Source organism: Puntigrus tetrazona, chromosome 5, assembly GCF_018831695.1.
Source record: "Puntigrus tetrazona isolate hp1 chromosome 5, ASM1883169v1, whole genome shotgun sequence".
Lineage (NCBI taxonomy): Eukaryota > Metazoa > Chordata > Actinopteri > Cypriniformes > Cyprinidae > Puntigrus > Puntigrus tetrazona.
Genome location: NC_056703.1, coordinates 19446764 through 19461304, shown reverse-complemented (window position 1 = coordinate 19461304; position 14541 = coordinate 19446764). Strand labels below are relative to the sequence as shown.

The following is a 14541-nucleotide window of genomic DNA, read 5'->3' as shown; positions in this document are numbered from 1 at the left end:
AAAAAAAGTACAGGGAGCCAAAATAATAATAGGCCTATAATAATAACAACAACAGTGATAATAATAAGAAAAATAGCATATGGTAACATGCCGTATGATTTGTCTCATGAGATTAAATATTTAACTAATATTTGCTCCGACTGCTTTTATTAACAGACGCCATATTGAATTTAAAGCTATAATAAAAACGAGGCTTAGGCTCTTTATCTTTAAGCACGGAACACACTGTATAACAGTGGGGACTAACTAATGTTCACTCGCAACTTTAAAAACTATTTTATGGAGTTTTTGTGTACAGAAAGTAGACATTTTGTCAGCTAAACAATAACTGCTAACAGTACAATCCGCAGACTTCTACGTCTCCCTCACAGCCTCGTTTTCGTTCCCGTCATGGTGTAACCTTAAGTGTTTAGCAATATTTGTTCCATTATTTTGAAACATGTGATAGGCTCCATACTGAACGAACGCATCCATACACTGAAAGAGAGTGGTCTCCTTCATGAAAACTAAACCGAACAAAACATCTTATTCATGGCGGCTGACTGAACCTGACTGAGTTGACAGTAAACACATTCCCCTAACGTTAGCATGGTTCTCATAAGTTAGTTTTTGGGAACCAAAACTAGGAACAAGAATATTGGATGAGAAAAAAATTGTAGTACAAACATAAAACAACATCAATATTTCAAAACAAATGTACAAAACACTTGCTCTTCTAAAGAAATATTGTCCAACAGTGACCCTAGCAGGTAAAGTGACCGCCGGAGTCCGTGTTTCTCTCGGCTCCATTGAGCCCATTGAGTTTTAACAAACCCCCGGCCTTAATGCATGCAGTGACTTTAGGTGGGGGGGTAATAGAGAGGAAAGTCACATGAAAGAAGGCAATGGTAACCTCCCGGTCTCTCTCAAAACCAACATGGAAGTGACCTAAACTGCAATTCTTAGGCTCACCGCTACAGACTGGCTCCAAAAGGGAGTCAATCCCGTAGACACCCCACAATGAAGCCAAAAGCCCAGGTTTGCAGCAGAAACAAATAGGCAGTTTTGTACAAAAAGTGGTTTTGGTCTATATAGCTAATTATAACCTTCATGACAACTGTGTGGGGGGGAAGGGGGTTATTTTTTTTTTATAACTCATCCGTTTAAATTATATTAAGCCTTAAAGCTCTGCATAATTAAGAGTATGGCCACTTGAGTGACAGGTGTATTGCTGCTGCTGTCATCACTGTACTGACTCTGGGAGTGATGAGCGGTGACGCACGGCCAAGAGGGTGACGGCCGGCTCTTCAGAACGTACGGGGGACTTCACAGACACTTCCTTTCTTTCTTTTTTTCTTTTTTAGCAGGATATGTATATGAGTATATGATTGTGTTTGGCTGTGATCTTTTCATGCGATAAATCACGCCTCTCGTGTTCCTGCACGTCCCATGTTTATGACTGAGCCTGAATAAAAAAATATAAGGGCGTTACTGGGAAGACTAATTTAAAAAAGTAATCAACTCAAGTAATCAACAATCACTTTGTTAGATCAAAATAAGCCTTAAAACGGCATTAAAACATGATCTGTATGAGCAAAATTTCAAGGGTATCTTTGTGACTGATCTCTCAAAAAGAGTTAAAAGAATAATTAAAAATTACTTGAATAACTAAAAATGATTGGCATAAGTTATTATTTTGGAATAAATGTAAAATGCTTAAAAACAATGACCTGATGCGTTCCATACTTGGCTTTAATAAATATAATATTGATTATGTAATGTAGTAATCAATGATACTAGTAATCGTTATTAAACCAACCAAATGTAAATGGAACATGAATTTATATCCGATTAAAAAAAGCAATTTACAGAACATCCCCATGCTCCACTGCTTTCTTTTTTGTAAGCAAAACATTCCCAGAACATTCTGGGAACCAAAAATTGTTCGCTGGAATATTGATAATTTAGTTGTTAAACAGAATCATTCACAATATGGAGAGAAAGGGGTGTCACAAAATCAAAACGAACAGGATTATGGCATGTGAAAAGCTGGGGTGGATACACTTACGGTATTTTAAAAATCCACTGAGTGTACGTTTCCCATCACCATCTTTAGCCAACTCCAAGTTCCCGCTAAGCTCTATTGCTAACAACAGAACCGCACAGTCTTTGGGGAAACCCAGATGAAGTTATCAAAAAGTTTATTTGAAAGAATGCCTCACATTGATTGAATCTGGATGTGCCTCCGGAGGCAGAAGATGTTTTGAAAGGAATGGATTGAGTGAAGAATGTAGTCATTCACTAACAGCTCCCTCACTTGTTGCCACCTACTGGTGTAACCATAACCTACAGGAAAATACACTTTCCTTGGATCGCAGTTATTCTCTCAATCGCGAACAGACATAGTTGGAAACTGAATTAGTTGAAGGCATTTCTTACGAGGATAGCATTGTTTGCGATGGATAACCAAGTTACTACACCTAACGGTTTAGGCCCTCGTATTTCTTTCGTGTTGCATCTGGTAAGCAGGAGTAGTGATGCAGTGCTTTCCACGACAACAATTGTCCTTTCTAGTGTAAGCAAGCCCTGTTCAGCCTGTCGTCCGCAGGGAAAGCGACATCACAACAGCCGGTCACTACGATCGACCCGAATCACTGAATGAATCTCATTCAAACGCAATGATTTTTTTTTTTCATTGCGCTGTTCACGTTTTACTTAACAAAAGCGCTTCTGTGACAAGACGACGGTTGCATTAAGCGGCGCGAAAAACGGTTTCTTCCGTCACATCTCTCACCTGTTCGTTCGCTGCAGTTTCCAGAGATCTAACGGTCCTCCCGACGTGCGTCTGGATCCACCATCTTCATCGCCTGCCTGCCTTTCACTCAGTCTGTGGGCAAGCCCGGCTCCTCCCATCAGAGACCTGCTAATCAAACAGCACCGAAGGCGGCCTAATTTCTCAATGAACGAGCTGCGACCGCCGACAAATCCTCAAGCGCTGTACGTGAACATGCTTTAAGTTCATAGTTACAGAATCGGCGTAAACCCTTCCGATGCCATGAAGCCGGTTGCAAAATCCGACTAAAGCAAGCGATAGAGGAAGCAAACAATATTTAGCCTAGATACCTATTCTCAACTTATAGTACCATTCAAAAGTTTGGTGTCGAAAAGGTTTCCTTGAAACGTTTGATCTATTTTTGTTATATTCGAGAATGCATTAATTTAGTGTGAAGTAATCGAGACGTCTTTACGTTGGAAAACACATTACTGTTCTTGTAATTTAAACATGTGTTTTTCAGCAAAAAAAAATATTTGGCTGCTTTGCTTTCATAGGAATAAACTAACAAATTAAAAAAAAAATCTTTAACGGATTACATTTTTTACTGTAATTTTTAACAGATAAAGGCAGCCTGGGCTTTTCAAAACATAAAACTTGTGAATATTATGTGCTTTCTAAATCTACGGATAATGTTGTTTCCAATATCCTGTGTAATCTAATAAACATGACATGATAAATAAAAAACAACAACAACAACAACAATAAAATGGTCATGAATGCAAAACGATAGGAAATAAAAATATGAGATGGACCTTTTCAGAGTAGCTTTATTTAATGTGGTAGGCAACTGACAAAACATCTACGGTCAATACAGTTTTTTTTTAATACAAATAAATATAAAATACATAATGGATGAGATGCTATAAATGTTGGTTATTGTGGCTCCTACAAAAACCTACAGTACCTTGTCAGCTTATCAGACAATACATGAAAATACAAAATCTTAGGCTACATTTGTTCTTTCTAAAGCTAAATACACTCTGTCATGCTTCTGCATAGATGGACTAGTAAGTTCAAATCTGTTTATGCTTTACAGTGTAACCGCTGCTAAACTTTTGGTATTCACACAGCAACTGACATTACATCAATGGAAACGGACATGACATAACTGGAAATACTATGTGCTTCCTCTGTATATTTCACATTAAAATGTACATTATTTAAAACCTCTAAGATAATGTAGGACTACCTGTGAACCGTTTGGGGAACGGACAATGTAAAATAGGAAGCCCTGAAAAGATATAAAGACAAAAATATTGTAATTTGTACGTTTTCAACAATATAACTGATAAGACCGCCCGTTAGGGTTTAGGTTAGTAGGCAATACATTTACCACCTATAGCATTATTACAAAGAGCTAATTGTTAGGGAGCCAAAAAGCAACGCAATGTTTTCTGCCTCTGCATGTATGGGTCATGAAATCAAAAAAGTCTAATAAAATGCAATCAAATACAATGACAATGTGACCTTGATCCCAATACAACAGTACACACATAATGTACATGCAAAAAGATAACTTCAGATCAGAGTGACAAAATATAAAGCCATTTGTTACAGATCCATTCCAGTTTTAGGCTGTTCTTCCAAACAGGACTCTATTAGCAGATGTTTATTTAACAGCAGGTGTGGTTATCACCATCAACTAAAACAAGCACCTGTGCACACACCTGTAATTATAAGGAGAGAAAAATGATCAAACACCGTCAGCGCAGCTGCTAAACATTGCGTTAAACAGAGGAATGGCATGGAGGAAAACGCTGGCTTTATTCTCGGGGGGAACCTTTTAGAATTATGCGACAGACATCTGGTAATTTTGCTGCTGCAGCTCAAAGGAGAAAAAAAAAAAAAAACGTCAGGGTCCGAGACATGCAGGAACAGAGAAAACCACTCTGGCATGGCCCTTTATAAAGTCAGTTTAGAAGTTACGTAACTCGACTACTTTCATAAATCTAGTTCTTGTGCAACTGTGCAAAAAAAAAGGAACAGTAGTAGACTTCTATAAAGTGAAACTTAAGATTGAACTGTGCAAGTCTGATAGATATGCTGAAAGACAGGATTCATAGAAGCTTTGCTAATATGTTCATATGGTTTCACCTAACTAGACTAGTTTTGCATATGTAGAATGGGCACTGTCCTTGATTTAAGAGCGAGATCGAATAAAATCTAATCAGATTTTCACAACCTACTCTAAGCTGTATGAATGAAGTAAGTTGTCAATGCAAGATTGAGCCTGTGAAACTTCAAAGTTTATTACAAGTTGAATAATTACTGAGTAACAGTGAGTCAACCATAACTGTCTAATAGCTTATTAGCTTTAATAAATCACATAAGTGAAGCTAACAACAATTCACTTTTCATATTTGCATAAATATACTTTAAGTTCAAAATAGTGTTAAACAAAAAGCAGCATTTGTAAACCCTGGCCCCTCAGGGGTCCACACTCCCCCAGTGCAGAGAAGAAGCACCATTCTGCACCAGATGGGCTTGAACGTGGCAGCATGTTATTTCTGCAGCCACGCTTGGGCCAAGCTGAGAAAAGCCTATTCCTACTTCTGCAATTCCCTTTCATCATGAAAACCCATGCATCTGTGAGACCACCTGGACGAACTAGAACCCAAAACTTGTGCTTAAATGCTGAGGCTAGTCCATGTGACAACGTGGCCTTTGTTATTGTGATGATGATGATGATGATGCTGCTGATGTGCTTCAGGAACATTTATTCACAAACGCCCAAGAATCATCTGCATGAACTGAAGAAATGCTGACCCTGCAACAGATATGTCATATAATACAAATACTCACCTGAATGAGGAGAGCACCTAGAAACGGCAAATTTCATGTGCAGTTATCAATTTATTCCATTATTAAAACTCAAGTCTGTCTTTAGCCCTAATATTTCATATCAAATGGCTCCAGGAAACTTTAAATTCAATGATTGTGCTCACATTACTGATTGTAGCAAAACTTCTAGGTATTCATTGAAAAAATGTTCATGCTTCAGTACAAAAGTTCAAAGAGGAGCAGTAGATGGAATTCAGAGCCAGTCTGCCCTCAATTAAACAAAGAGGGAAACTGGGTCAGAATCACTTTGGGCTCTAAGTGTTCCCTTCAAGTGTGCACCACAGTGTGCGTTTAAGATTCCCGACAGGAATCATAAAACTGAAGACAGCATGAGGAGGGCACACTGTTATTGATTTGTGGTGGAAGACTTTAAACAACGTAAAAACCAACCAAATTATATGGAAGAAAAAAAAAAATACAAATTGTAGCGTCTGACAGAGAAAAGGATTGTACACTGAAAACAGACCTGAGATATCCAGTACCTGAACTAAAGCAGCTGAAACAGACCAGGCTTAGACTGTGGAGACGGGTTCATGGGTTTTCATCATGAGCGGGAATTTGCTCCGGCAGAGCATCTCTGACAAACCGGCCAAGAAGTCCAGCCGTTTTCAGAGAAGCGGGTGTGGGCGGTTGGAGCCAGAAATAAGTTGACCTATCACAGCTCTCCCACATCTTGGTGGGTGGAGTGTTTCTCACGCTACTGACCTATAACGGAGTCCAGCCACTTCCTGTAGGCAATGGCAAAGCGGCTTTGCTCGGGGCTCCGGCAGCCCGTGAGGATTCTAGAGACAAAAGTGTGCTCGGAGGGAAGTCCGGGGTGGGGAAGCAGAGGTCCCCGCTTTAGTCGCTTGGTGTCCTGCGTGTAGCTTCCATGTTTGCTCCCATCCAGAACACAGTCAACGTCCATGGCCTGGGAGGCGCTGGCGTCGTCACAGGGCTCCTCGCTGAGGAGGACGTCGGTGTGGGTGAGAGGTGGAGATTGTGACCCTGCCCCCTGGAGGTGCTCCCTTCGCCACTGGTGCCACAGATAGAAGACATGTCGCCTGTTGGAGAAGCCTGGATTTAAATTTGTTCAGTGTTGAAATAAAGATATATCACAAACTATACATTAACTTAACTTACTACTATAAATTACAGAATTACTTACAGCTAATTACTACTGTCTCATTGATTATGCACTTGTCACATGGATGAGTCACCATTTAGTCATGTAATAGTCCAAAATTGCTCGACTTTATTCCACAGTAATACTGTAGTAAAATGTACCATAGTAAAATGTGCTACCATGCAATTACAATAAACCCACATTTAAAAAAACAATTCTTTTAAAATGGACTATAAATATATCTTAAAAGTAGTTTATATGATGAAAGCACAGAATTGTGATTTGACAAAATGGCAAGTTCGACTACTCTAGTATCTACGACTTTTCCTTGCGAAGAACTTGACCTTAAGTGCAGTTTTTGAACAGTCCGAATTTCTTAACATTCAATTTCAGAATTTCTTCATCTTCATTCATCTATATATCTATATCTATATCTATATATATATATATATATATATTAAAAAAAAACATAAACAAGGTCACAAAGCTATTCAAAAACCAGTCATTAGAAATTTCTTTCAGTCATATCTGTTGAGAAGATGACAAAATGTAATATTTGTGTTGCTTTTGTATGATTTCAGTACACAAAAAACTCCCATGTACAAAACATCTGACTAAAGCTAGCTAAACTTTAGGAATGCATTTTGTTTTATAATATTTAGCATTGAAAGAAATGCTGCATAACAACTTCTCGTATCTTCAAACTAAGCAGACTCGTAAATGAAATAGATCTGTTGCCATGACACACTTAAGGGAGGGAACACAAGCTAAACATACATAAACACCATTCACGGAGCAGCTGCTCCTTGCCTTAGCCACAAGGGATGAGGCTGAGAAGGGGAAAAACTGAAAGAGCTAGAAAAAGATCCAGCAAACTGCTTGCCTCTCCCTCAGTGAGCTACAACTCTGCAGCATTAGACCATCCATCATTTTATAACACTAAGCCATAAACACATCAGGCCAGACCAGCTGAGGGCCAAGGACAGACTTCTGGCAGACAAAGTCACTGTATTCACAAGGAGACCTGTGGAAGCACAGTCTGATGTTGACTGATCGCACGACTACCATCGGCACAGCAAGACCTGGAGATCTGTAACTGTCTGCCTGATCACTCTCACCTGTGGCACCACAGTGTCTCGTGACCCGGATACGACTCGATCAGATCGGTGCAGAGCTCCATCTCCTTGTGGAAGAGCTGAGGGATGACGTCATTATGGTGATTGTCATCAGACGCGCCCGCTGTGCTCTCTCCATTAGGTTGCTGGCTGGGGTGGAGCTCCGTCTCTCCAACCTGGCTCAGCTCTCTGGCCAGGGCCTTGAGCAGGTGTTGACGGTAGTGGAAGCCGCTGTGATCTGACACGTGCATGGACACCCACAGTCGGGTGGAGGACAGCTCATCATGCAGAACCTGAAGTAGAAAGTCTCAGAGTATTATATTCATTAAACACCATCATCATTCAGGCCATAACAGCTTTATTTTATGCTCATTTTAGTTCAGTTGCCATGTTGAAAGGGCTTATCGATTACATGAATATTATTATGCACTGTTCAAATTTAGGAAGAAAAAAATAAATACAGAATTTTAATATTTGTGTTCAACAAAGTTATAACTAATGGCTGATATTAGATAAAAGAAAAAAAAAATTCTGTGGCACAAATTAGATGCACTGATAGTAAAATTATTTTCGGATGTTATAACTAAGGACCTGCAAATGGCTGATATTAAATATATACAATTTCATATAAATAATTGGAAAAAAAGTATTTCTGCAGTGCTGCAAAATGAGATGCACCAATATTAAAATTATTATCATAAATTATTATACTGATAAATGGCTGATATTAAATGCATAAAATATTGTTTATATAATTAAAAAATAAAACACTAAAACTGAAATCAATCATTTTAAATATCAGCTGATGCATTACAAAATTATGATTTGCATTAATAATAGATTTTGAGATTTGCTGCAGATTGTATTTAGTGGTGTTATTAAAATAGTAATTCTTATTAAGATTATCATTAAGTGAGCAATACATGATTTAAAGGTAAAAGATAAATGAACTGAGCATGCTGGATTAAACGTCCAATAGCATTTTAAAATAACACACGACACTGTTGTAAACTCAGTAAACACTGAACCACAGAGAAATTCAGACCAAGGAAAACAGTACCAAACAAGACATGCAGAGATGTAAGAAGACAGCCGCATAACCCAATTACTCCTGAAATAGCCTATGAACAGCTCAGACTGTTTCAAGTCTGTTTAGTCCTGGATCATTAAATCTACAGGCTCATCCTTTTTATATGAGGGCCTTTAGCCTTGGATTGAGCCCTGTAACATTTGCCTAATTTCGCATCCAATTAGGAAAGTATAAGCACATCAAAGGTCTGGCACTCAGTGACCCCCTAAGAGGCAATAAGCTTTCCTGATTTCCTAACAGCACTCTTGCAAAAAAAAAAAAAGATTATATTATATTATACACACATATATGCTAAAATGCTAAAAAAAAAAATAACGAAGACTGACATCTGTAATCAGGTCTCTTCCAGGTAATTTAAGCGGAGAAGAAAGGTATTAAGATCATCAAAGGCTCAGGTAGATTTATCCACCTCATAAATAACCATCTCATGTCGCTTTCCGTGTAACAACACTGATGATACGCCAGTGTGATCCATCATTCCTTCAACTAATCTACGACAAATCTAATCTTTGAGATGTACGCAAACAAAACATCATCTAACAGCCACCCGTTTTCAGTCATTATGATACATTGCACAGATATAGTGCAGAGAGCTGTAGTGGACCAACACGGCCTACCTTCAGATTGCCTTTAGCCATGTTTTGCAATACCCAGATGCGATGGGACCATGCGTTGTAGTTGCTGGGGTAACGGCCGGCTGCATCCGTACAGACCCTCATCTCCTCCTGCAGGGCTCTCTGCAGCCGCTCGCACGGTCTCCTCCTCACAGCGTCTCCTCTGGGTTCGGCCTGATCCTTCAGTTCTTGTCCGGAAGGAGAGCACTCCTTCTGCAGCCACTGCAACACCCAACGCCTGTGCTCACAACAAACCAATAAAGCAGGCCGACAATCAACACATGCCAATACGCACAAGGAATTTAACAGCTTAAAACCAGCAAATCATGAAATGCCAAGACAATAACAAATACTGCAATTAATTCCCCTTCATAACAGCTCAGAAGCACCCGATTATCTTTGTGCCCTGTGGCTCCCAAGCATCCTTGGAGATCTAATGGCTCAATACTATCTGCAGACAATAACATTATCCATACTGACTTAGTGAATAGTAAAAACTAGAATTATTTGCAAAAAAATCTGACAGCTTCAGTGTCTCCCTGCAGGTATGTAAAGCTCTCAGGCTTGTCAGGTGCACAAGCTTTGGATATTTATTTGTGTTCTGTGTAAAGTGGTTTGCCCTTGTCCTTGCAGTAGTGACGAAATTTGACTTCAGTATGTGCCATTGTTGACATGTTGCAAGAGGTCTGCAATTGCCGACCGTTTCATTTCATGGTCTCCGCTTTCACTGTTTCAGCCAATTTGAGAGCAAGGTCTCTTCCATACTAATTCAGCTATATGAAAGCAGAGCGCATACATTTTCCGGTACGGTGCATCAAACTATTCCATTTTTAATTTCTTAATGCCTAATTTATTATTAGGTTTTTTTATTATTTTTTAATATCACTATTTGGAAATTCAGACTCACCTAATGTAATGGTGAACTAAAAGTACTCTGGAAAGTAGGGCACTTGAAGGGTGCAGGGCACAGCACTTCTATAATGTGTAATCTTTAATATTTTAAAAGACCTCATTTAAATGTATACACTAAGAGCAGATTTTTTTTCACAGTGGCACAATGAACATTTAGTGCACTAAAGCAGATGCCTTTACTGGTGTTTACAGTAATGCTATAAATTCATAGTCAGCCAACAACAAAAGGCACCTTGCTTCATTTAACACAAAGGTGCCCAAAACTACAAAGGGCCAATAATATTCAACTATATTCAAATATTACATTTTAATGCAAATTATATTATAAATTATATTAAACCACCACCACTTGTTTGATATGCAGGCCACCTAAAAGATTCGGAAACCTTACCTGTGTATCCATGTCTCCGGGCTTTTAGGATGTTTAGATAGTGCAAGTTTGCCCAAGTAAAGGTCCTTCTCGGGGTTTAATACGCCACATTGCAGGAGCTCTTTCCTATAAAACAATGAACACCCCCATGAATTCACAAGGATGCAACGTTTAAAAAAAACAGCACAGCACCACCTCCTGGACAGTATGTTTCTTCTGTGCAACATTATCACTGATTTTTGTGCAAAATCTGAATAAAACAAAAAATAAATAAAAAAATAAATAAATTAATTAAAATTATATATTTTTTACTATTTCCAGTTAATACCGTGTTTGATTACCGGTCATTAACTAACCGCATGATTTTAATGTACATTTCTGCCATATGGACATCATCTTGACGGTTAGCTACTACTAAATATAATGTAGAAACTTTAAAACGTATGCTTAAATTTATTGTAAAGCTACGTTGCATCGTGAAAAGCGCTGTACAAATAAACACGAACTAAAACAGGCATGGAATAAATTTATCTAGTGTTTTCTGAAAGGCTCTAAATGTTGGAGAAAACAGTAAACTCTGTGCTCCCTATGCAAATTTAGAAAAAACAAGCCACATCTAGAGTTAAATGCAGCAGCAGTCTTTTGATGTCTCCTTTCCCGAATTAGACAGCTTTATAAATAGCAACAGCACATTCTGAACAATTGTATGGCTGAAATCTAGAAAGACGCGAAAGAGAAGAAATAAAGAGAATTTCTAAAAATACCACAGATGCGCATATAATCATTCAGAAAGTACGCGAAGGGGTTAGTTAGGTAGAATTTGTTTTGTTCAGGTAATACAAGTACAATGAAAATGTACCTGACATTCCACGCAGTGGTGAAATCTGGGTTTAGGAGAAGCAGTGTGCAGGTTATATCTACCAGTGCTTGAAGAGGAGAGAGAGAGAGAGAGAGAGAGAGAGAGAGAGAGAGAGAGAGAGAGAGAGAGAGAGAGAGAGAGAGAGAGAGAGAAGTCAAGTTTTTTTTTTTTTGTACGAACAGCCATTTGACTAAGGTCACAGTAATGCGAGCGGGCCGAACAAGCTAACCCAATAAACCTACATCCTACCTTCCCGATCGAGCCACTGCTTTCTCTGCCTATATAGCAGGAGTTTATTATGCACGTAGGGCAGCAGAAACTTGACACACCAGCTCTCTACTCCCAGCTTATTCTCCACCAGGACGATGGGGCTTCTGTTGTACCGGGCTTCGGGGCACGGAATGAGGCCAATTTCATCACTGTGAACACATTGTGAAAGACAGAAGAAGAACAAGTCACATGGCTATTTTAAGAAACCCTGCTAAATACTAAGGAGCTGAAGGCAAACGGCGACGAATAAAGCACCAAACATCTCAGCTGACACTGACTCATTACAGATGCACCTCTTTGGCAGACGTACAAGAATGTCATAGGAGAAGAGCGAGATGAAACCATTGGGATGGGGCACTGACCTTCAGATAAGGGACAAACAGACCGAAAACACAGGCAACTTTAAAAAGACAGGCGAGATGCTTCATAAGTGGACTGAAGTGATGTGTTTGGATACATAAGAGCAGCGATGCTGCCATCACTGATCGTCTCAGCCCCGATTTTCCAGTAAAAACAAACATACACGGACAATTACTGAGAATTACCGAGACTACAAATACAAAGCATTCAAACTTGCTACGCCCTCCGGTTACTGACCAGCCACCAACAAATCCAAATAGGCTACTAGCCACAACATGACAAGCACGCACGCTTCGCGTTTCCCTCCCGAGAAACTTTCGGCGTTTGCGCGGTGCTTGTTAAACAGGCGCCGCGGACACCTTTTCCCACGAGCTGGTCTAAAAGCGAGGCTTGCCGAGCTCTCTCCGCTGCTGGCCGCTGGTTTAGTAGCCGGTTAGCCAGTCGCTGTCTTGTCTGCGCAAGTTACACAGGCTGCTGCACTATGTTCTCCCTGCGGCTGAGCGCGAGGGTCCAGGCCGCTTTGAGCATTAAACCGGACGACCGCCTGATAAACAACAACGCGAGTTCACATACGTACATGTTCGGGTTTCTTTTAAAGGCGTTATTGATGTCTTTCACAACTCTCTGGACCAAGACATCCACCTCCTCTTCCGACTCAGCCATTTTCAGAGCTCGAGTGACGTCAACGCGGGTGACTCAACCTCATCCGGGACATTTCACAGTTAGGGCTCGAGGGAAGTTGTCTTAGTAACCGCAACGCGTATATTGTTGCTGTATGCAATTACGAGACTATCTCGCTTGTAATCTTAACATAATATTTACATTTTCCATCCAATCATATTTATAATTTCTTTTTAGAGGCTGGGCTTGTCCCAAATAGTGGGTTTTGTCCAGCTAACACGGGAACGCTCTCAGAACTGTGACTAAAAAAGTTACTGTGCACATTCTGTGTTTATATTGTTCATAAAACGATTATGCTCGAAACATTTAGTTTGATTAACAGTTTTGAATGTAACTTGTACGTGTGTACTTGTTTCAGTACGTTTAAAAAATGTCCTTTAATGTTCCTTTGCATAACCAAGAAAAAAACACTCTTTTAAAACATTTCAGAGAACATTCAAAAACAACATTTCTCTGTGAAACTTCTTTAATAATAATAATAATAATAATAATAATAGGTCTAATAATAATAATTTGTGTCACCCTGTGCTACCTTTTTTCTAACAGGCCTACTTACTCTTCAAATATGTTACATTTATTTGATAATGCCTCCTTATCTAGACAGCGTCATTACTTTATATTCTTATTCATACTCATTTTATACTCTCTTTTATTTGTAGTAACATAGAAAACATTTTCAGTAATGCTAACAAATCATTACAGTGTATGCTTAAAAGATTATCAATTTATTTTATATACAAAGTGTATATACACTTATACACTTCCCCGACACATTTCATCATTCTAATAGTTAGATGGAGTTGGATTAAACATCAGTCCAAATAATTTACAAATATTACAACCCGATTTCCCCATCATCATATATGACCTGTCCTGTAAATATTTTATTTCTTTATTTGAACACTGCTGTGATTCTGGGGCGCATATGCTTGTTTTTTTTTCTGTTGGGGCCAGGTTGACATTACAGTGGTTACCAGTAGAGGGAGGCATGTGGTTTTTGGTTCTGGGTCTGGTGTGTTGAGATGGTAATCTGGAACAGAATTGAATTACTCTGCATATTTCATCATGACAGTTTGTGTTCAGCAGATGAGAACATAAAAACATTCAAGTTACCCCATCAATTCGCGTTTTCTAAACATAAAAACGACCTCTTTTGCTAAAATAATTAGTTTATGTTACGTAGCTGTATTTACTGAGTTTTGTATTTTGTGTTTGCACATCATTCTCGCTAAATGAAACTGTGGAAAAGTGAAGTTTTCCTGATGTCTGAGAAAAGAGGATGAAGTGTTTACCAACTCTTTAAATGCTCACAGAAGGTTTTTTTATGAACATGTTCCACTCATTACACAATAGGTAACAAGAGTTCAGTGCGATCCAGAAGATGCAGCTTGCCTGACACTGTTCCTTTAGCCTTGCTTTTGGGTCAATAGTAGCCTATTTACAGGAATATTTGCATGACAAACTGAAAAGTAATCTAAAACCGGTATCAACTGACTAATGTTTCATTCA

The 14541-nt window shown here is 39.0% G+C and overlaps 2 protein-coding genes across 3 annotated transcripts in view; both read right to left on the bottom strand.

Moving 5' to 3' along the window:
• apba1a (amyloid beta (A4) precursor protein-binding, family A, member 1a) overlaps window positions 1-2947 on the bottom strand; it is a 48370-nt gene extending 45423 nt beyond the window's left edge. The window contains exon 1 of the mRNA XM_043240561.1: window positions 2774-2947. The gene's annotated coding sequence lies outside the window, so the exon portion shown is untranslated. The remainder of the gene's footprint in view (window positions 1-2773) is intronic.
• A 617-nt stretch (window positions 2948-3564) lies between these two features.
• On the bottom strand, window positions 3565-13047 carry ptar1 (protein prenyltransferase alpha subunit repeat containing 1). Of its 2 annotated transcripts, XM_043239636.1 has the most exons (8): window positions 12589-12911; window positions 12302-12353; window positions 11971-12140; window positions 11722-11788; window positions 10884-10988; window positions 9584-9818; window positions 7880-8169; window positions 3565-6699 (listed from the first exon to the last, which is right to left on the bottom strand). In XM_043239636.1, the coding sequence occupies exons 1-8, from the start codon at window positions 12626-12628 to the stop codon at window positions 6354-6356; spliced, it is 1305 nt and encodes a 434-aa protein (XP_043095571.1). In that variant the 5' UTR covers window positions 12629-12911; the 3' UTR covers window positions 3565-6353. The 2 variants fall into 2 exon arrangements, with proteins under 2 accessions (XP_043095571.1, XP_043095572.1); XM_043239637.1 differs by lacking the exons at window positions 12302-12353; window positions 12589-12911 and adding an exon at window positions 12929-13047.
• Between the last annotated feature and the right edge of the window lie 1494 nt (window positions 13048-14541).

What these genes read in the sequence shown, in the direction of transcription:
- ptar1 (XM_043239636.1), bottom strand. Translation starts at nt 12,628, where the DNA reads ATGTTGTGGCTAGTAGCCTATTTGGATTTGTTGGTGGCTG. An exon ending in GCAGTGGCTCGATCGGGAAG is followed by an intron (nt 11,789 to 11,970) that starts GTAGGATGTAGG and finishes CTCCTCTTCAAG; the next exon opens with CACTGGTAGATATAACCTGC. An exon ending in ACCACTGCGTGGAATGTCAG is followed by an intron (nt 10,989 to 11,721) that starts GTACATTTTCAT and finishes ATTGTTTTATAG; the next exon opens with GAAAGAGCTCCTGCAATGTG.